Raw genomic sequence first — 21,686 nt, 5'->3', positions numbered from 1 at the left:
TCTTCCTTTCATGTAAGTAAAACCCTGGAGCTGCCTAACTTTTCTTTTGCTGTTAGAATATTGACTGCTGCTAAAGGTACAAAAATTCCTATGGAGTATTCAGTCATCTTTAATCAAACCTGATTTTGTAGCTTTTGATCATTAGCATCTACCGTTGTCTCATTTGAGTTCTAGAAAGTTTCTGTGTATGCAGGTACCTTTGGGACTAGGAACTGTGAAATACTACTATGAAATGTTACTACAAATACTGCTTAGATAGATTGGTAAACTTAATGTTTTGTCTATATTCTTTTTATCCAGACCAGCATGTTTTGGAAATTTGATCTCCATTCGTCATCTCACATAGATACACTTCTAGAGAGAGAAGATGTAACACTGAAGGAATTGATGGATGAAGAGGATGTTCTGCAAGAGTGCAAGGCTCAGAATCGCAAACTTATAGAGTTTCTGCTGAAGTCAGAATGTTTGGAAGACTTAGTTTCGTTTATTATTGAAGAGCCACCTCAAGACATGGATGAAAAAATTAGATATAAGTAGGAAAACTTTTGGGGCTAGGGGAGACTTGGGAAGGTGGAAAGAGGAGTAACTTACTCCGGTTAATTTGATAGTGTGTTTTAAATTCCTGTGTGCTGGCATATAGTACTCTTCAGAGTAAGTTTGTGTTCAAGGGGCTTTGTGGAACTTTTAAATAAATCATTCTAATATTTGCGTATTTTCCAAATGGAAGCCTGTTATTCACAAGTGCTTCCAAAACCAGTTGCTGTCTGAAGGAGGCTTAAAAATTCAAATTGGAGCTCATGTGAAGAAACTTGTAGTTGTGATTTTTAAGAAAACAGTTGGATGAAAAACCCTATTTGGGTAGTATAGTTAAGTGCTTAGCTTTGTTTTATTGATGATTGGTAATATGTTTTGAGGATGCTTATAATAAGGTCTGTACCACTCCTTCAAAGAATATTCTTAACATCTAGTTGCTAGTGTTTTCCTTTGCAGAGCTAGAACTGTAAGAATTGAGTATGGCCATGACTTCAGCTAGTTTGTTGAGAAGGTTCAAACTCAAAAGTACACCTAGCAATTAGTATAAAAGCACTTCTACCATTTTTGGCCTCTTTTAGAGTTATGTAGAAAGCTGCTTTTTTTCTTAAAATAGTATCTAAAAAAATATTGTGAAATAAGCTACACTCTTAGTTGTAGCACTTCACCATTTCTGGTAAACCAAGCCTCCTGTAAGTGTTTCTAGTAGTGTTTGAAGTCAAAGCATCTTTCACTTAGCATCATCAGCTTAAGGTTTCTATCAAACTTAGCGTTAGTCTGAGTGGGTGATAATACTGTCCAAGGCAGGAAATAACTAGGTCTTGATGGCCTCTTAATTTCATTACTCAATGTCCTGAACTGTGCTTCTGACTCTGTGTCATGAAGCAGTGCTAACTAGTTTTGCAGGCTTTGTCAGACTTCGACTAGTTCACTGAATTTCTACATAATTGAAATATATCTATATATATATATCTATAATTCTGAACTTTTACTTTTGACCTTTTTAATAAAATCCCTGTTACATTAGAAAGGGTCAAACACACTGCTCCCTCCCCAGTATTGGTTCAGTACTATGTTTGCTTAACTTCTTGGTAACTAACTCTTTTTACCTTCAAAAAAAGAGGTTGATCAGTACTTGAACAGATGAATTTAACACTAGAGCTTACAAATAAAAGCCTGCATCTTATTTTCTCCACTTCCCTAGTGTTGTCCTATTGCTACTGAAGAACAAAGTAGCCCATTTCTTAAATGAAAGAATACAGCTTGTAGGCTGAAATGCAGTGATGCTTTAATTAGTACAGATCAACCCTGCTTTAAAACTTGGTCAGAAGCCTCACCAGGTTCTGAATTCAGAACTCGAAGTATGACAACTTTGAAGTATGAATGATGGATAATTTTTTTTCCTTTTCCCCAGATATCCAAACATATCATGTGAGCTGCTTACATCAGATGTCTCACAGATCAATGATAGGCTGGGAGAAGAAGAATCCTTACTTATGAAACTGTACAGCTTCCTCTTAAATGAATCTCCTCTGAACCCTTTACTGGCCAGTTTCTTCAGCAAGGTGCTAAGTATTCTTATAAGTAGAAAACCAGAACAGGTAACTATTTACAAGCTCTCCAGTTTAACAAGTGCTTTAATTAAGTTGTAGTACTCAGCAGTGCTGCCTTTAAGCTGCACATTTGAAGAATAGCAGTGGAGTCAAAAAAGACCATTCAACTTCCATACTAGATGAAGACACTTTCTTTTAACTGTATGCACAGGATTAAAAATATATGTGTATGAGTAAGTTGTACTTGGCTCAGATTTGCCTGAGCTATAATAATTGTGCAGTCAGTGTGTGAGTGCTTACCTTTTGGCTTAGCTCAGTATTTTATGTGGTGATATTTGCATTAACTGCTGTTAGAGGTGAAGGTAAGTGAACTGAATCACTGGGGGTGGGTCCAATTTGGTGTGAAGAATGGTTATAGGACATGGTGAGGGACATTTGAAGTCCTTATTTAGGAATGTTGTATGCTGCATTCATATGGCCCAGTACTGTGAAGAGCTGCTCTTGTCCCTGAGCAGATTAAGTTTGTGACTCTATTCTGTATCTTTAATTTGGTGAGTTCTGTATTTGTTTCTATTGTGTTAAGGTTTTACTGTGTCAAACTTTGCCCACTAAGCAGGGATGAGAGTAATTCATACCAAAAAGGAAAGCTGACTGTGCATTGGATTATAAGTAGTTGATGGTCAGCAAGTTGGTATTATAGAGGAGGCCCAAAACACTCTGTGATATGAATCTGTCCTGTGCCACTTTTGCTACTCTGTATGTATTATTTTATCGTGTATTAATTTATCAAGCTTTAAGTGGCAAAAGTGTTTAAAAAGTTCTCATTTATTTTCTCCATTTGGTTAGGAAGCTAAAACTGGTTGGTGTAATTTAGCATGTAACATACAGATAATCAGATGTAAGCTTACTTGTTTTTAATTTCTAGATTGTGGATTTTTTAAAGAGGAAACATGATTTTGTAGACCTCATTATTAAGCACATAGGGACCTCTGCTATAATGGACTTACTGCTCAGGCTACTGACTTGCATAGAACCTCCACAGCCAAGACAAGAAGTGTTAAATGTAAGTGAAATGTCTCAGAGTTTTTGTCTGACATGGGTGAACTGTAAAATGGCTTATCTTCTTCTGGTTTTACAAAGTTAGTTCTTAAATGTGCTGAAATTTGTTGTGTGGGTTTGTTGTTGTTTTTTTTTTTGCTTGGAGCTGCCCATATATCTTCTAGTGGAGCAACAGTGCTTGTGGGGACAACTTAAAACCTGAGTGGCAGGTCCCTTTCCCTGGTCTTTAGTATCTAACTTACAACTGGCAGATACAGTTTTTGAAAAGTTTTAGATCTTACTGAACACCCTTTCTGGCATCAGAAAGTTTATTTAAAAATTATACCTAAGGCTTTTTTTACAGTTGCTCAGAAACATTAATTTTACTCTTCCTTTTTTCTAAACTACTGATAGTCCTTATTTAGAGATACTGACAGTATGACTTGTGGCATTCTTTTCATTTGGTTAATTTTAATTAGTTTAATTCATTCACTTAGATAACATTCTTACTAATACACACAAACATTTTTGCAGTGGTTAAATGAGGAGAGAATTATTCAGCGGCTTGTAGAAATTGTACATCCGTCTCAAGATGAAGATGTAAGTATTGATTTGACACTCTTCTGGGTTTATCTGTTCAGCTAGATGCTGTACAGCATGGTAGTAGAAATCTTAGTTTTACTGATTTCTGCTTACTTTACTCAGTAAGCTGATTTCAGTATTTAAGTGTGGTTCCCTCTCCTCTGGGATCTAGAGAACTACTTTGTAATATTCCCTGGGAAGAAGTTTTTGAAGGCGCTGGGGTCCATCAGTGTCAGTCGATTTTTTTTTTAAGTACCACCTACTAAAAGCACAGGACCAGGCAATTCCAAAATTTCGGAAATCTAGCATATGAAGCAAAAAGCCAGGTCGGTTGAGCAGGAATCTTCTTGAACTACAGCAAAAAAAGAAACTGAATGGTCAGTGGAAGCAAGGTCATGTGTCATGGAAAGACTACAGAGATGCTGCTCGCTACTGTAGGGAGGAAATTTGTGTGGCCAAAGCTCAATTAGAAGTGAAGCTGACTAGTACTGTGAAGGACAATAAGAAAGGCTTTTTAAGATATGTTAATGACAAAAGGCAAACTAGAAATAACATTGGCCCATGGTCACCTTATAAACAGGGACATAGACAAAACCAAGACATTTAATGCTTTCTTTGCCTCAGTCTTCATCACCAAAGGTGGACTTGGGGGCCCACATAGCCCTGAGTTAGAAAACCATGGCTGCGTGAACAACAAACTCCCAATCAATCTGGAACTTGTACAGGATTTGCTACTCCGGCTAGATCCCTACAAGTGAATTGGGTATGACGGGACTCATTTGAGGGTACTTAAATAGCTGGCTGATACCATAGCAAGACCTCTCTCTGTGATTTTTTTTTTTTTTTTTTTTTTTTCTCCTGGAGACGTCCCAGTTGACTGGAAGCTGGTAAACGTCCCAGTCTACAAGGGCAACAGGGATGACCCTGGCAACTACAGGCCTGTCACCCTCACTTCTGTTCCTGACAAAATCATGGAGAAGATTGTTCTGGGAGTTATGAAAAAACATCTGAACGACAATACGGTCATTGGTCCCAGCCAACATGGGTTCATGAGTCCTGCTTATCAAACTTAATTTCTTGCTATGACGACGTTACCCACCTAGTTGACCAAGGGAAGCCTGTCAATGCGATCTTTTTGTATTTCAGTAAAGCCTTTGATACTGTCTCTCACAGTATTCTCCTGGACAAGATGTCCAGCACACACCTGTATAAACACATAATGCAGTGGGTGAGCAGTTGGCTGACAGGCTGGGCTCAAAGGGTTCTAGTAAATGGGGTTATTTCAGGCTGGTGGTCAGTCACTAGTGGAGTTCCACAAGGATCCATCTTAGGGCCAGCACTCTTCAGTGTCTTTATAAAATGACTGAGACTCAGGACTTGAGGGCATACTAAGTTTGCTGATGACACTTCAGAGGGCAGAGAGCCCTGCAGAGGGATCTGGATAAATCAGAGAACTGGGCAGTCACCAGCCACAGGAAGTTTAACAAGGGCAAGTGCTGGATTTTGCACCTGGGACAAGGCAACCCTGGCTGTACATACAGGTGGGGGAATGAGAGGCTGGAGAGCAGCTCTGCAGAAAGAAATGTGGGGATTCTGATCAATGGGAAATTGAACCTGAGCCAACAGTTGCTGTGGCAGCTGAGAGGACCAACAGTGTCCTAGGGTACATCAAGTGCAGCATTGCCAGCTGCTCAAAGAAGGTGATTGACCTGCTCTACTATGCACTAGTGTTGCCTCACCTGGAGTACTGTGTGCAGTTCTGGGTGCCACAGTATGAAAAAGCTACTGCAGAGTGTCCAGAAGAGGGCTATGAAGTTGGGGAAGGGTTTGGAGGGGAAGCAGCTAAAGTTGCTTGGTTTGTTCAACCTCGAGGAGACTGAGGGGAGACCTCATTGTGGCCTACAGCTTCCTCACAAGGGGAGGAGGAAGTGTAGGTGCTGATCTCTTCTCTCTGGCAACCAGTGACAGAACTGAAGGGAATGGCAGGAACCATGTGGCAGGGCAGGGATTAGCTTGGACTTTAGGAAAAAGTTTTTCACCCAGAGGGTAGTGGAGCACTGGAACAGGTTCCCTAGGGAAATAATCACTGCCCCAAGCCTGTTAGTATTCAAGAAAAGACAAGACAATGCCCTCAAATGTATGGTGTGAACTGTGGGGTTGTCATATGCAGGGACAGGAGTTGGACTCCATGATACTCATGGGTCCCTTCCAACTGAGGACATTCTATGATTGTATGATTTTGTTGCTGCCATAGTGCAAAGCTATGTTTTCCCGTTCCAGAGGCACTCAAATGCATCACAGTCACTTTGTGAAATTATTCGTCTGAGCAGAGACCAGATGTTACAAGTACAGAACAGTTCAGAACCAGATCCACTGCTTGCAAGTCTAGAGAAGTAAGTTGCCTTTCTGAATTTGATTTGATTTCAGTTCATAAAAAAATTTTTAACTTTTGCATATGAAAACCTTTAGAAATGGCAGGCTCTACTTTTCAGGTGAATTATTTTGCTATCCATCATCTCTCTGTATTATTTAAAATACCTCAGCAAGTAAAAATTGTTAGAAATCATTAAAAAATTTTCCCGCACTGCCAAAGTTAGTGGAATCAGACATGTGGAGGTCAGCTTGATACTGTGCAGAGCACAGATGGGATATTTTGGCCTTAATCTGTTACTTGTTTTAAGTTGATCTAAGTGTTTGTTTCTGCCAGAGAAGATTCTCCTGTATTCCCTTTTGCTTGTTATAGGTGTAGTTTTGTGTGGCTGTTACGGCAAGCTGCATCAGGTTTTTGATCTAGCTGAAAACTCCCTTTGTGTAGTGTTGGTTGTCATATCAAAAAAAAAATAGATCACTGGAAGGAATAAGAAAACACAATGGGGGCAGTATGGATGGGAGCAATTGTCCTGCTATCTTGAAATAGCTAGTAGTGTTCTTTGTATTACCACCTTATTAATTTTACATAGAGAAATGGTAGCTACTGATGTTAACAGCTGCTTCCTGAAGCAGTGTTACGTCTGATGCCAATACTTTTCTTTTCAGACAAGAAATTGTAGAGCAGCTGCTGTCTAATATTTTTCATAAAGAAAAAAATGAATCTGCAATAGTCAGTGCAATCCAAATACTATTGACCTTACTTGAGACAAGACGACAGACGTAAGTGTTCTTATTTTGCTTAAATTATGCTTGCATAATTTAACTCAAGTACTGTTCAGCAATAGCGAGTGTCTTCCCTGTACTTCTGATTGAACTATTTTTATGGCTTCTTATATCTGAAGAAGTAAAAGAGCAAACCAAGTGATTGCAGTTGGCATTAGTACACTTTCAGCAAATGACTGGTCTTTCTGCAGTTTTTTCCAGAAGCTAGTTAAAGTGCCAATTGGCAGATCAGGCTAATTGCATTTCATCAGTTTGTTTCTGGATACAAGGAATAGAGTAAATATATACACTGCAGTGAGTAGGTATTGAGTTTTTTAAAAAAAAGTTATTTGGAATTTTATTACAACTTCACTTTGAGAAACTGTTGGACAGATCATTGTGGAACATTCAACTTGTTGGCCCAGACCCAAGGTTCTATCACCCAGTGTGCAAAAAAAAAGCCAAATTCTAGCACACAGGTATAAGATATTGTTTATTACAGAGTTGCGCAAGTGTGGATGCTGGAATGAAGCCAGCATAACAGAAAGAAAAGTAACAGCTGTTTTGTATAAAAATCTTATCACTACTCAGGGCAGTCCTAAAGAGCCAATTTGTTACACATTTGCATATTGCATTACATAATCTTTTTAGCATATAATGAGCAATATTCACCTAAAGGACACTTTATCCAACAGTCTTGATGTTTTAAAGCAAGACTGCAACTAATCGTACAGGTGTCAAAATGTCTAAAGCTGCACGGTCAGTAGTCTTTGTAGTTTGTGATCAGGTGTTTTGCAAGACACCCTTACCTTTGTCAGACTGACCTAAAACTGAAAGGATTTACATATCTTTAGGTTAGCAATTGCAGACAGGATTCATTCTGTTAAGTGGCAGTCACAACAAACTTGTTTATGTTCAGGATAGATGAGTGAAGCTCTTTGTCTGCCTTAAAAAGCTGTAATGTTTTATCTCAAAACCATGTTGAAGATTTCAAGCACAATAAATCTAAAAGTACTGGGGCTAGTGTTTGGAAAAACCTTGTTCAACAAGTACTTCACACTATATTTGTAACCTTTTAACTTGCCTCTTAATTATTTTCAGAGAACTGTGTCACTCTCAAAGATGTTTTGCAACTAGTTTTGATATTGTCAGGTTTTCCTTATGTGTGTTTTAGATTTGAAGGCCATATAGAGATCTGTCCTCCAGGCATGAGCAATTCAACATATTCGGTCAACAGAAGTGTCTTAGAAGCCATAAGGGCACGACTTTCATCCTTCCATGAACTCCTGCTTGAGCCTCCAAAAGTAAGTGAAATCTTGTGTTACCACATCAATGGAAATAAGCCTATCACTGTGTGACTGTACTTTAGGCAGGTTATAATAACAAAATCCAGTTCAACAACTTTTGGTCAAGTGGCCAGGCTCCTTCCCAGCCTGTTCTGAGCTTTACTGTTCATTATTGTTGTCCCTGAGCCAGTGTGTTGTGCTAATTGATATGCTTTTCCAGCTTAAACTTTGTTTAATTAGCAGAACAGCCCTGCAGCAATTACTTGTTTCCAAAAACAATAAGAAATTTGCTATATATTCTGAAGGTGGGTCCTGTTTTCTGCTTGGAAATCCTATCTGGATAGGGAACATGGACTATGGAAACATGAAACTATGTTTCAGTTGTTTGGAACTTTGACATGGCCCACAGGAGGCCTGCTCAGTTCCTCTGGGCTTGGCAAGGACTCCAGGTACACCAGCTCCATGATGTGCACCCTGCACTGTAGTCAAGTTAAATTCTTTGGACTTTTAAATTGATTTAAGCGACTTATCTTTGTCATCCTGTTGTAAAAGATAAATATGAGATGTATAAATAGGGAAGTTACCGGTGATCTATTTTTCCACTCAAATTTTCATTGGCAGAATTACAGCTTAAGCACTGCACCCTCTACTGGGTGACACAGTCCATAAGAGAGGAGGACCTGTGGGCTGAAGTAAAAATGAAGACTAAAGGTGTATAAAATAGCAGATCAGACACGGTCAAGGTAGTGTTAAAGTTTTAGACTGAAGAAGATGAGACCTCAAGATTTCCAAATGCAAAAGAGGAAATAAAATGCAAATAAACTGTCTTTATTGCAACATGACAAGTTACAGGTATATATTACAATAGAAGCAGAGTCACATCAGATACTTGATTATTTTCTGATGATTAGGCATACTTAGCATCTGAGTCTCACTTAGTGAAGTTATTGAATCCGTTGCTCATTTTGAATACTAGTTAAATGAGCATCCTTTTGATTTTTGCCTTATGGGCTAAATGAACTAGCAGTATGTCAGTCATCTTTTTTTCTCCTGCAGGGGTGAAGATGGTCAAGCAAAAATGACATCCAGTATTACAGAAGGCAGTAGTAGGCTCCTTGTCAAAATGTGTTCATACCTTAAGATAGGAAGATGTTTTCATTATTAATTCCCCTGCTCATTGCATATTAGCTACTAGATTTTTAGCCCTTATTGTAGCTAATACCGGATTTTTCTTATTGACTGGCACTTGGCAGGTTAACAAGCCAGAAGAGTTGTCACATAACAAAAATGTGAATGTAAGAACCATGAAACTTATGATTGTAATATTAATACAAGAACCCATCAGGGCATGGAAAGAGGTTATTGTGGTGTTGGAGCTAACTCCTTCAAAGACAAGATGGAGCTTGTTTCTTGTATAACATTAGACTAAGCAGAGAAACTTGTTGCTTAATGAAATTGTTTTCAAGTGTATGAAGTTAAGGTTGTTGAGGCATTGCAATGTAATGAGAGACTGTCCACCTAGCTGTTTTGTGTATATTGTAGCTGTGTAGACCAGGGGTGTCAAACTCATTTTCACCAGGGGCCACATCAGCCTTATGTTGTCTTTAAAGGGTCAAATGTAATTTTAGGACTGTTTATACAGTCCTAAAATTACATTTATACTGTCCTGTTTTAAAAGGTCTATATAAACTTAATCGAATAGATTTAAGTCTTGCATTTTAGAATGCTAGATTTTGTTTTAATTAACAAAAGCAAATGTTTTTAATCTACTAGATGTGAAACTGGTTTTGAGAGCAACAGGAAGGTAAAAGGCTTTCAGAATAGAATCAGAAATGGTGTCTGCTTTCTTTCCACTCCATGGCAACTCAGTAGCACTAGTGGAAACTCAGTAGTTTCCACTTCATAACTGTATATTAACTAAAAAGGAGTAAAACATTCAGGTACTCTTATGCAGCCTTTAGCTTTTTGATACTTCTCTCTGACCCTCCTCATCCTCCAAACTGTTACACGTGAACACATTTCTAATCAGAAGTACCATAGAAATTATAGCATCCTTCACATTTCGCTTGAGCAAATTAAAATATTCCTGATAGCACAAGCAGAAGAGGGAAATGCTGGCATCATGTAATAATGCAGTATACAGCTGGTAAAATAATAAATACCTCAGGGAAAAACAGACAGAGCAAAGTTGTTAAAATAACTTTGCTGTGCTCTCTTCTGCAAGGCCCATTTGTTCTGTGCACAGAGCAATCCCAAAAGGTGTTTTCTCTAACCATAACTATTGCAGTGATAATCCTGTAATGCAGGTCTGTCAGACTCATTCAAACACCATGTTCCTGCAGCACAATGCCCATCACACACCGTGTGACCAGCATGCCGGAAGGAGCCTGGGAACAAGGAGCTTGGCACTGCTGTGTGGAAACAAAGTGCTGGGCTGGATAACACAAGGAGGCAGGCTGGAATCAGCCCCGCAGGCTGTGTGTTTGACACCTGTGGTGTAGACTGTAACTGTACATGGATTAACTAGTGAGAAACATTTACTAGGTAGTATTTCCTATTTCCTTTCAAGGTTGGGTAGAATGCATCTACTTTGAGATCCTGTCTGTAGTTAACAATCAATTTTTACAATGTCGTTGGTTTCATGTGGCTGGTTTTAGTGTTTCTGGTCTATATACATAAAATAAGCCATAGGGTTCAGAAATAAAGTTGCTTTTTTGCAGGGTAAAGGTAAGACTGTTGTTCAAGGACTGATTGTATATATTTTTAAGCACTACCCTGTCATTGTGCATAGTAATGATGGGCTGGATTTAAAGATATTTTAATGGATTTTATGTGTGTATCTTTTTCAGAGGAGTGTCATGAAGACATCCTGGGGTATATTGGATCCACCTGTGGGAAACACACGTTTAAATGTTATCAGATTAATATCTAGCCTTTTACAGACAAATACAAGCAGTGTAAATCAGGAGCTTATAGAGCTTAACAGTATAGGAGTAATACTGGTAAGAACTTTATGCTGACTTGTTTATTTTTAAGGATTGCTGTTAAGATCTTGATTGGTCTTTCTGTCACTGCAGATAACAAGCTTATTTTTTCATCTGTATGTTCTGAATTTTTCAGCCATGTTCAAGGCTTCCATGCTGTTTACATTCTTTTATTAAGTTGTTCCCTCAACCCATTTTCTTCTCTTAATAATATATTGCACACCAAATAGTATCTCAGCAGTGTCCTATAAAGAGACAGTTATTCTTGGTAGTTTGTATGCCTTCAAACTTCTGAAAGCAAGATGTTGCACAGCAAACCTTCAGTCAGTTAACTCACTGCTTTTGTGCTAAAGTGGAATGTATACTTTTAATACTTCCTATCTCATACTTCAGCTACAGTAGGACATATTTTTTTTGTATTTAGGTTGACCAAAAAATTCAAAAGTTGGTATTGGTTAAAAAATAACTACCAAAACATGCCAAAACTTATACTACAGTTTCTGAATACAGTATGTAAACTTCTGCTTCTAAGCAAACAGTTACAAACAAAGTATAAATATTTTCTCTGTTTTAGTATAAAATCCCTTTTTCCTTCAATTAATTAATACAGCTGTAGTTGTAACCATATCAATCTCTGCACAAGTTGGAGTTGTGGGCAGGTGCTAACTTGTATACAATAACTGAAGTTGTTCCTTGATATGTTGTGTAAGGGAATGTACACACTTTGAAAACTTGTATTGCTATCCATTTTTCTCATTGGGGACTTCAACTTACCAGATGTCTGCTGGAAATACAACACAGCAGAAGCAGTCTAGGAGGCTTCTGGAGTGTGTGGAAGACAACCTTCTGACACAGCTCATCAGTGGGCCAACTAGAGAAGGCCCCCCACTGGACCTGTTGTTTGTAAACAGAGAAGGAGTCATGAGTAATGTGTTGGTTGGAAGTCACCTTGGGCATAGTGATCATTAAATGATCAGGTTTTCTATTCTTGGAGAAATAAGGCGGGTGGTCAGAAGAACTGCTATCTTGGACTTCCAGAGGGCAGACTTTGACCTGTGTAGGAGGCTGGTTGTCAGAGTCCCTTGGGAGGCAGTCCTGAAAGGCAAAGTAGTTCAGGAAAGCTGGTAGCTCCTCAAGAAGGAAATCTTAAAAGTGCAGGAGCGGACTGTCCCTGTGTGCCAAAAGATGAGCTGGTGGGGAGGACTGGCCTGGCTTAATAGAGAGCTTCAGCTGGAACTTGGGAATAAAAGGAGAATTTATAATCTTTGGAAGAGGGGGCAGGCTACTCAAGAGGACTACAAGGGTGCCATGAAGTTTTGCATGGAGAAAATTGGAAGTGCCAGAGCACAACTAGAGTTCAGCCTGGCTGCTGCTGTAAAAGGAAATTTAAAAAAGCTTCCCTAAATATGTCAGCAACAAAAGGAGGGCTAAGGAGAATCTCCAGCCTCTGGTGGATGCGGGGAAAAACATGGTGACAGAGGACGAGTGAAAAGCTGAGGTACTAAATGCCATCCTTACCTCAGTAAGACCGTTTGTGCTCCAGGTACCCAGCCCTCTGAGCTGGAAGACAGGGAGTAGAACAAAGTCCCAAAAAATTCAAGGGGAAATGGTTAATGACCTGCTACACCACTTAAATACACACAAGTCTGTGGGGCCAGATAGGATCCATCCAGAGATACTGAGGGAGCTAGCAGAGGTGCTCACCCATCCACTTTCAATTATTTATAAGCAGTCGTGGCAAAACTGGGGAGGTCCCAGTCAACTGTAAGATGGTAAATGTGACACACATCTACAAGAAGGGCCAGAAAGAGTATCTGGGGAATTACAGGCCTGTCAGCCTGATCTTGGTGCCAGGGAGGATCATGGAACAGGTCATCCTGAGTGCTGATCCTGTGGCACATACAAGACAACCAAACAATCAGGCCCAGTCATCATGGATTTATGAAAGACAGGTCCTGCTTGACCAACCTGATCTCCTTTTATGGCAAGGTGACCCACTCAGTGGATGAGGGAGAGGCTGTGGATGTTGTGTACTTAGACTTCAGTAAAGCCTTTGCTGTTTCCCACACCATTCTTCTGGAGAATCTGGCAGGTCATGCATGGCTTGAATAGGTATTCTCTTCACTGGGTAAAGAACTGGCTGGATGGCTGGGCCCAAAGAGTGAGTGGAGTCAAATCCAGTTGGCACTTGGTCATGAGTTGTGTTCCCCAGGCCTCAGTACTGGGGCCAGTTCTGTTTAATATCTTTATCAGTGATCTAGATGAGGGTATTTTATGCACCCTTAGTAAGTTTGCACCTGACACCAAGTTGGGTGGGAGTGTTAAACTGCTTGAGTGTAGAAAGTCTCAACAAAGGGATCTCAACAATCTGTATCAATGGGCTGAGGCCAATTGTATGAGGCTCAACAAGGCCAAGTCTGGGGTCCTGCACTTGAATCAAAACAACCCCATGCAATGCTACAGGCTTGGGAAAGAGTGACTGGAAAGCTGCCTGGGAAGAAAATGATCTGGTGGTGTTGATTGACATCTGGCTGAACGTGAGCCAGTAGTGTGTCCAGGTTGCCAAAAAGGCCACCAGCATTGTGGCTTGTATCAGGAACAGTGTGGCCAGCAGGACTAGGGGAGCAATCATCCCCCTATACTCAGCACTGGTGAGGCTGCACCTTGAACATAGTGTTTGGTTTTGGGCCCCTTGCTACAAGAAAGACATTGAGGTAGAGGAACGAGTTCAGAGGAGGGCAACAAAGCTGGTGAAAGGTCTGGAGCACAAGTCTTATGAGGAATGGCTGAGGGAACTGTGGCTGTTTAGCCTGGAGAAAAGGAGGCTGAGGGGAAACCTTACTGCTCTCTACAACTACCTGAAAGGAGGTTGTAGGGAGGTGATTTTTAGGGACATGGTGGACTTGACAGTGTTAGGTTAATGGTTGGACTTGATGATCTTAAAAGGTCTTTTCCAACTAAAATGATTCTATTATTCTGCGTTAAATAGGTTATTTCATAAACTAAATTCAGTGAGGGGTGAATGTGCATAAGGGGAGGAAAAAAGTAATTACAAAAGGGGAGGAAAGAAGTAACTATAGCCATACAAACTTCTCAGTGCTTCCTGCTGTTTGCTGAAACAGCACATGCCTTACTGTGCAGACTTGACTGTTAAGAAAAGTAATTGTCTAGTTCCAGTAGCATATATTGTAGGATGTTATTTGTTTAGGAGAACTGAAAGAAAACTGAAGCTTTATTTTGAAGGAGACTGAAATTGTTTAATATGGTTTCAGTCACTGCACATCTTTCCATAACTGATTTTATTTTGTCAGTGGCAGCAATCATTTGAGTTTTCCAGTTAGAAGTAGTGTAAAATAACTGGACATAAAGTTTGAGAAAAATCTTTCTGGTGTTGAAGATGGAAGATGTAGAGACAAGGGAACATGATTGACTGAATGCTGTGTATTGTATCTCAGCCTCAGTATGTGTATGGCATTTAATAATCTTAAATTGCATCTAGGTTATCTGAGGTAGCCTTCTGTAACAGAAGAATAGAATTAGTAGATGACAACTCCAAAACAGGTAGATACGGTTTTGTAAAAAAATCTCACTAAAGTGAGGATGACTTTATAAACAGTGTTGCAGGTGTTAGAAGGTTAAGTGAACTCAAAAAAGAGAAATCTGTCAAGGGCTACTAAGGTCAGAGGTAACGCTTCTGGCTGTAGGACTCTCTGGGCTGCAGCTAGCAGAAAGAATATAAGTAGTGAGTGTCGTTCCTTCCTCTCTTTGTTCTCTGAAATTGCATTATTGCCTGCCCCCAGGATAAATCCAGTTACAGTGAGTTTGTTCTGATCCAGTATGATAGTCCTTGTGTTCAGATAATAGCAGGTACAAGAATAAACTTTTTTGTAGGTCACAAATTTTGTCTTGCACAATAATACTTACTGTAAAAATTAATTTGTTTCTGTGTAGTCATTCAAATGACTTTTAGAAATGAGACTATTGGTTGTGTTTCATGAGAAGACCTTTGTATAAACCTTGTTGAATTTGTTTTATAGGACATGTTCTTTAAGTATACATGGAACAACTTTTTGCATACTCAAGTAGAAATCTGTATTGCTTTGATTCTTGCAAGTCCTCTTGAAAGCACAGAAAATGGCACAATTACAGATCAGGATTCCACAGGGGGCAATCTCTTACTGAAACATGTAAGTTGTGGGTGTTTTGGGAATCTGTTGAATTTTGTTGTCTCCAGGCTACTGTAGCAGCTACTCTTATGTAAAATATGCCCCAATATTACTCTATGTATAGAATGAACAGGAATATTTTTCTGGTTTTTGTTTGTTTGGTTTTTTTTAAATGTCAGTTTAGGGTGTTAAACCTGAAAATGCCATAGAGTAGATTTTTGCTGATCCAAAGTGAGCATATGTGCAGAGCTGTAAGTATTTATTTTCCTTGAAAGTGTTCCTCTTATTTTTAAGAATTACAATAGCTTTCAATAGCTTGGTGCTACTACAACTCAGCAGCTATAAAGAGAAGTAGAATTAATGTAGTTTTAACTTTTAGGTTTCTGGTTGGGATCTGACTGCTGTTTCTCAACTTGAAACCTTTCAGTGAAAGTATTTATCCTGAACCTTATATTATTTGTCTTGTAAGACTTTGAAATCAACTGTAAAATGCGTAATAGTTTTCCATTTCACTGCTACTAAGTATATTTTGCTCTTTTGCTAGCTCTTCCTCAAGTGCCATTTAATAGAACGAATACTTGAAGCATGGGAAATGAATGAGAAGAAACAGTGAGTAACCAGTTGTTTCATTCCCTCCAATTGTTTACCTAAGACTTGAATTGTGAAATGAATTTGTGACTAATTCATAACTGATCTGGCCAGTTTTAAAAACACTTGTATGTTATTATTTAGATTAAAGCTTTCTCACATGGTATTAAAAGTCTGCCCACGTTCAAGTACACAAACATACCATAAGTTTTGACAGGACAGAAAATGCTTTTTTCCAGTAAGCAATTAAAATTATTTATAAACACATCAAAGCATATTGCATATCGAGGAGCAACAGACTCCTAAGCAGTAAAAGCCATGTCCTCAGCAATGGAATACCTTCTAAAAGTCTGTGTTTGTGATAGGATGGAAGTTTCAAGTAGCTAGTAGAAAAAAAACCCTCAATCTTCACCTGAGGTGGTAAAACAGCTCTCTGAAGGCTCCTAAGTTGGGCTTAGGAGATACCAAACAGGGAATGTTAGCTTTAACTTGTCGAAGTACTGAGTTAGCTGATTGGGATGGTGTTGCTGGTTTGCTTACAGTTTTCCCCAGAGTATTCCTGTTCCTATTTCATATGCATCAGATAGTAAGTATATGGCTAATATAATTGACCTGAAAATAGTGTTGAAGTAGGTGAAGAAGGTGGGTATAAAAAGAATGTGACTTAACTGTAGAAGACACTTAGGAAAACGTGTTTATCGTATTCTCCTGAGATTATAGAGAACTGTGAACTTTATCAGCAATTAGACTCTCATAGGAGAGATGTATGGGAAGTTATTTGCATAGATCCAACCTAAAACTATTCTGTGGTTGGATAAGAATGTTCTTGATCCAGTGCTTACCATATGGATGAATTAATAATTAATTAATTCATTTAGTTTCATATTTGCAAATACTTACGTGGAAAATACTGTTACAAACCTCAGATTGTGCTTTTATCTGGAAGTAATTTTTATTTGCAAGAAATGAGCTGAATGTTGTAATTCACCCCTTTGTCTAGTTTTGTACAAGTAAGACTCCAAATATAAAACATAAGTCTTTTAAGATAATCTTAAGGTATTTTTATCTTAGCTGCTTGCTATAGTTTAACTGCAGCTGGCAACCAAATACCACACAGCCATTTGCCTGCCCCCCCCACCCCCTTGGTGGGATGGGGGAGAGAATCAAATCAAAACAAAACACAACAAAAACACAAACAAACAAAAAACCACACAAAAACAACAACAAAACCACAAACACCAACAAGCACAAACTCATTCATGGGTTGAGATAAAGACAATTTAATAGCATAGCAGCCAAAACAGGGACACTTCTTCAGAAAATTGATTTTTTTCAGGCTGTTTTTTTGGTATTCTGATTTTGAACAGTGCTAGAAGCTTCGAGGGTGACTGCTTTCTGCTGGTAAAAATCTGACATAACAAAAAGCTGTTTGATTCGCTGAGATTAATAAGCATTTTCCTAACAGAAGATACAATTGTATTCTACACAGTTTGGCTTGTCAATCCACTTTATCAAATACAAGTGTTCTTTATGGTATATCTTGGATTAGAAATTATAACCTTTGCCATCTTTGCATGTTGCTTTTTTTTTAATGTACTTGTTATATAAGGAGTCAAGGAAATAAGACAGTAACCTCTCACTCAAGTTGTTCCTGTAAACAATGTAATACTGTTTCATTCATGACATCTCATATTGCCATGATATAACATAATTTCAGTTACCTCATGTGTTAGATGATGGTATTGGAAAATCAAGTAATGTGATTTGTGCTTGCATAACATAAGCTACTTCCTGAACTGCTGTCACTTTACAAAGGTTTCAGTCAATTTCATGGGAGGTTTGTCTAGCAATTGAGTACCTCTTTCTTGATTTTTTTTTTTTTTTTTTTTCATTACAAAGGACAAAACCTTAAAAAGCTGACCTGGCAAATGTCTGATTAGCTTGCAGCTAAATGCTAGAAATTTGATCCAAGTTGGAGCTCTCACTTCAGGTCTTTGGTCAGATCTAGAATGGTTACAGCTGATCATAGCTACTCAAAGCGCTACTCTAAAAACTGCTAATTCTACAAAATTCTGCAAAGCAGTTCTGTCAAATAAAAATATTTGAACTGCCTTGTAATTATACCTTTTGTATACACTTAAACTTCAGGAAAGCAGTGATCCTAACTAAAACTTCAGTTGGTCATACCATTCTAACTTTGTGTTAAATGTAATGTTAATAAACTCTGCAATACTAAAGCACACTTAGGATTTAAGATTTTTTTTTTTTCCCCTCTTTTTGTTGTCCCCAAAATGGGGTTCTTTTACTCGGTGTGCGATTGAGTCAAATTCTTGCACAGAGACAAGGTATTTTTTATTATAGAGTTGTGGAAGTCTGGATGCTGAAAGAATGCCAGCATGCCAGGAAGAAAAGCAACAGCCATTATATACAGAATCTTATCACTATTTTCACACCTTCAGGACAGTTGTGAAGAGACAATTGGTTACACATTTGCATATTGGTTATGTGCTGATTTTTAGCATATAATGAGCAACATTCAGCTAAAGGACACTTTATGCAACAGTCTCGAGATATATGTTGAAACAAGATTCAACTAGTTGTGCAGGCTTCAGAATGTCTAAAGCTGCAAAGTCAGTAGTCTTTGCAGTTTCTGATTAAGTGTTTTGCAAGTCACCCATATATTTGTTAAAGGACCAAACTGACCTAAAACTGAGAGGATTTACATATCTAGAGGTTAGCAATTGCAAACGGGATTCATTCTGTTAAGTGGTAATGACTATGTTTTGATCATGGACTCAAAGCTCTGAGAGAACATTCAGTGAAGTGGGGTTTTGAAAAATACTCTCAGCAAGAGAAATTTCCAGAAAACTCTGGATCTGTTTTTAACTTTGTAATTGTTCTCATAATGCTGTAGACTTTTCTTTCTACACACAGAAATGGGAAAGCAGAAATAATCGTCCAGAGACTCCTCACTTCCTTCTTGGTATTTTACATACTTGTTAAGTCTTCTGAATTGACATAGTAGTCAAACCAGTTGGTGTCTGAAATTCTGGAGTATTTTTGCTGACCTCTGGTTTTAGGGTACAATTCTTCTGCTTAGGAGCTCCCTGTGCTATTTCTCTTGTGTAATTTCTTGACTCTGGTAGAGTGTTTTCTAAGAAAATATAGTAGCACAGTTGCTCTGAGTGTGGGCAGTTGAATTCCTTTTATCTCTTGCAGGGCTGAAGGAGGAAGACGGCATGGCTATATGGGTCATCTGACAAGGATAGCAAACTGTATTGTGCATAGTACCGATAAGGGGCCAAACAGTAGACTAGTCCAACAGCTCATTAAAGGTAATGTTAGTGGTCTTAAGTTTGTCTTCAAGGCTTTCATTATCAAATTTCGAGGAAATGAATCAGACTTAAATTAAAAGACAGCTGTTAGAAGAGGAAAATATTGTTTCTGACGCATTCAATTTAAAACCAGACATGCTTAAACATATGCTTAAGTCTTCTTTTTGAACAATGTCAAAGCTCCTTGAAGTAAATGGAAAGAGATGCTGACCTACTTAATTTGGACTTGTTTGCTATATGGAGTATTCCTTATGGATTTAGGAGGATGTATATGTTCTCTGCAGTATTTCTGGTAGAACAGAAGAGAACAATTAAAAATTAAATGATGCTCGTTTGACAGTATCAAAATGTTTGGTGGTTTTTTTTTTTAATCTGCTTTGTATGCTAGAGCTTCCTGAGGAGGTCAGGGAGCGATGGGAGGCATTCTGCACAAGCTCTTTAGGAGAAACTAACAAGAGGAATACAGTGGACCTGGTAAGTAGTGATGGGTGAGTTATCAAAATTGCTGCTGTTTACTTGGACCCCAGTTTCTTTTTGTCAGCAACTTCCATGTACTTGTGTCAACAAGTATATCTAGCTGCTGAGCTATGGAACTGATAGTTCTTTAGTTTACTTTTCAACTAAAGCCATATCATTAAAATTTTATATGGGAATCTTGAAGTTGCTCAGTTTGTATACCTCATCCCAGGAAGTTATCAAGAAGGAAGACTTCTTTACAGCTTCAAGTTAGTGTCCTTGAAAGCTCCTGTCATGTACTATGCAAACAACTAAATTCCTTTTTATAGGTTACTACCTGCCACATTCATTCTTCCAGTGATGATGAAATTGACTTTAAAGAAACTGGCTTCTCACAGGATTCCTCTTTGCAGCAGGTGAGTTGAATTATTTTAACAGCATAAGTTGCTTTTTCTATAAAAATAAAGAAGATTTTTTTTTTTTTAAAGCAGTGGAACTTGTATTTCTATCACGAGCAAATGCAAATCTAGAAAGTTTAAAATATAACTTAGACATATGTGCATGCACGCAACTGTGTTTTATCAAACCCAGAGGTATGGTTTTTAACATGTCATGATATCTTGGTGTTCTGTTCAGTTTTTAGTCTTTGATCATGCTGTGAATGCAGATTTCTACTCATTATGCCAAATAACAGATTTTTATATGCCAGCTCTCTGGCTAAGTCGAATAGTTTCTATGTTAACTTTAGTTCTTAATAGCTGTAGAAGTTTGAAAAGGTGGCTTCTAATTGTGTTTTCTGGCAAGCATGAGCTGCTGTGAAAGCGAATATGGGTTTCTGTTTGGTTTTGCTAATAGTTGTTTTTTTTTTTTTTTAATTAAATATTGACCCTTATTTTAATGACTAAACAAGGAGGATTGGCTATTTGTTATTACACAGTTTTAATTTTTTGGCAAAATGTCAAACTGCAGTCATCACAACACTATAAATCAAGAGCTAAGTATACTCCTGTAACAGGTTGTATCTAGCGACTCTAGTGTGTTTTAACTTTATAGATGCTTGATCCCTAGTAAACCTACATAGCTAAATCTTCCCTAACTAAATTTCCAGTTAACTGTCCTTTATGTTTAGATTAGAGAGACTTATTTCTTTGGAGCAAAATGGGCAAATAGGATTTAGAGTATTATTAGAATCATTATATCACTGTCATTGGTCCTGGGGTTGCCAGGCCTTTTCTGATTATCAGATGCAACAAATGACGTCCAATTTTATTGACCAGTTTGGCTTCAACGATGAGAAGTTTGCTGATCAAGATGACATTGGCAAGTGAGTATAACATTATACTGGCTTTGACTATAGTCTTGGGAGTTTTCTTACTGAGTATTTGGCTGTGTTTTTGCTGGTGATAAATGCAAGCCTTTACTGATGTGCGGCAGTTGCCAGTCAGTCCTGTCCTTTCATACCATATGTGTGCACTGATAGAAGCCTCCCTGGACAGTTTACAGAGGAAAGCAACAGCTTGTTTTCCATTTCTAATGTCCTGGTTGTGCCAACATGAGAACACAGCGTTTGTGAATAAATAACTAAATTATAACTCAGCTTTTGAAAGCTATGTGTGTGCAATGACATGGCATTGTTGGGTGCACTTTCACTTCCTCTGTGCCTCAAAGTGGTTTGTTTTTTTTCCCCCCTGGTGAATTTATGTACCAGACCAGTTTAAGTTTGCCTGGAAAAGATGACAGGAACAACACATCTGAGTGTACTGTTTTGTATGGGACAGTAAGGAAAGGGCATTGTAAATCTACCTTTGCTTTCAAGGTCAAGGCAATTAAGACTCATTTCTACAAATAGGGTAAGTGATGAACTGAGAACAATCTTGGTCAGGTTAAAAACAAACAAAAGACAACAAACAGAACAAACCAACCAACTAAGCCAATACCATAATGGGAAAGGGAAAGAATGGGCCTTCTTGCTGTAAAGAGTTTGTCATGATTTTTGTAAGAATTCATGGCTTGGAATGCAAGAATATCCATATAA

At 38.3% G+C, this 21,686-nt stretch overlaps 1 protein-coding gene across 6 annotated transcripts in view; it reads left to right on the top strand.

Annotated features, from left to right (window-relative positions):
* The window catches only part of PPP6R3 (protein phosphatase 6 regulatory subunit 3), a 59,905-nt gene that overhangs the window by 22,419 nt on the left and 15,800 nt on the right, over positions 1 to 21,686 (top strand). For 4 of the 6 annotated variants that reach the window (XM_082058604.1, XM_082058606.1, XM_082058605.1 and 1 more), the window contains exons 3-16: positions 301 to 533; positions 1,946 to 2,132; positions 3,010 to 3,147; positions 3,657 to 3,722; positions 5,985 to 6,097; positions 6,741 to 6,854; positions 8,011 to 8,140; positions 10,972 to 11,124; positions 15,144 to 15,293; positions 15,817 to 15,881; positions 19,080 to 19,195; positions 19,584 to 19,669; positions 19,981 to 20,067; positions 20,878 to 20,975. In XM_082058604.1, coding sequence (XP_081914730.1) covers positions 307 to 533; positions 1,946 to 2,132; positions 3,010 to 3,147; positions 3,657 to 3,722; positions 5,985 to 6,097; positions 6,741 to 6,854; positions 8,011 to 8,140; positions 10,972 to 11,124; positions 15,144 to 15,293; positions 15,817 to 15,881; positions 19,080 to 19,195; positions 19,584 to 19,669; positions 19,981 to 20,067; positions 20,878 to 20,975 — 1,730 coding nt within the window. In that variant the 5' untranslated portion in view covers positions 301 to 306. The remainder of the gene's footprint in view (positions 1 to 300; positions 534 to 1,945; positions 2,133 to 3,009; positions 3,148 to 3,656; positions 3,723 to 5,984; positions 6,098 to 6,740; positions 6,855 to 8,010; positions 8,141 to 10,971; positions 11,125 to 15,143; positions 15,294 to 15,816; positions 15,882 to 19,079; positions 19,196 to 19,583; positions 19,670 to 19,980; positions 20,068 to 20,877; positions 20,976 to 21,686) is intronic. The other 2 variants (XM_082058608.1, XM_082058607.1) reach the window with 2 other exon arrangements.

Source organism: Streptopelia decaocto, assembly GCF_964273445.1.
Source record: "Streptopelia decaocto genome assembly, chromosome: 7".
NCBI lineage: Eukaryota > Metazoa > Chordata > Aves > Columbiformes > Columbidae > Streptopelia > Streptopelia decaocto.
The sequence above is the reverse complement of the archived record's forward strand: the minus strand, read 5'-3'. Positions and strand labels throughout refer to the sequence as shown.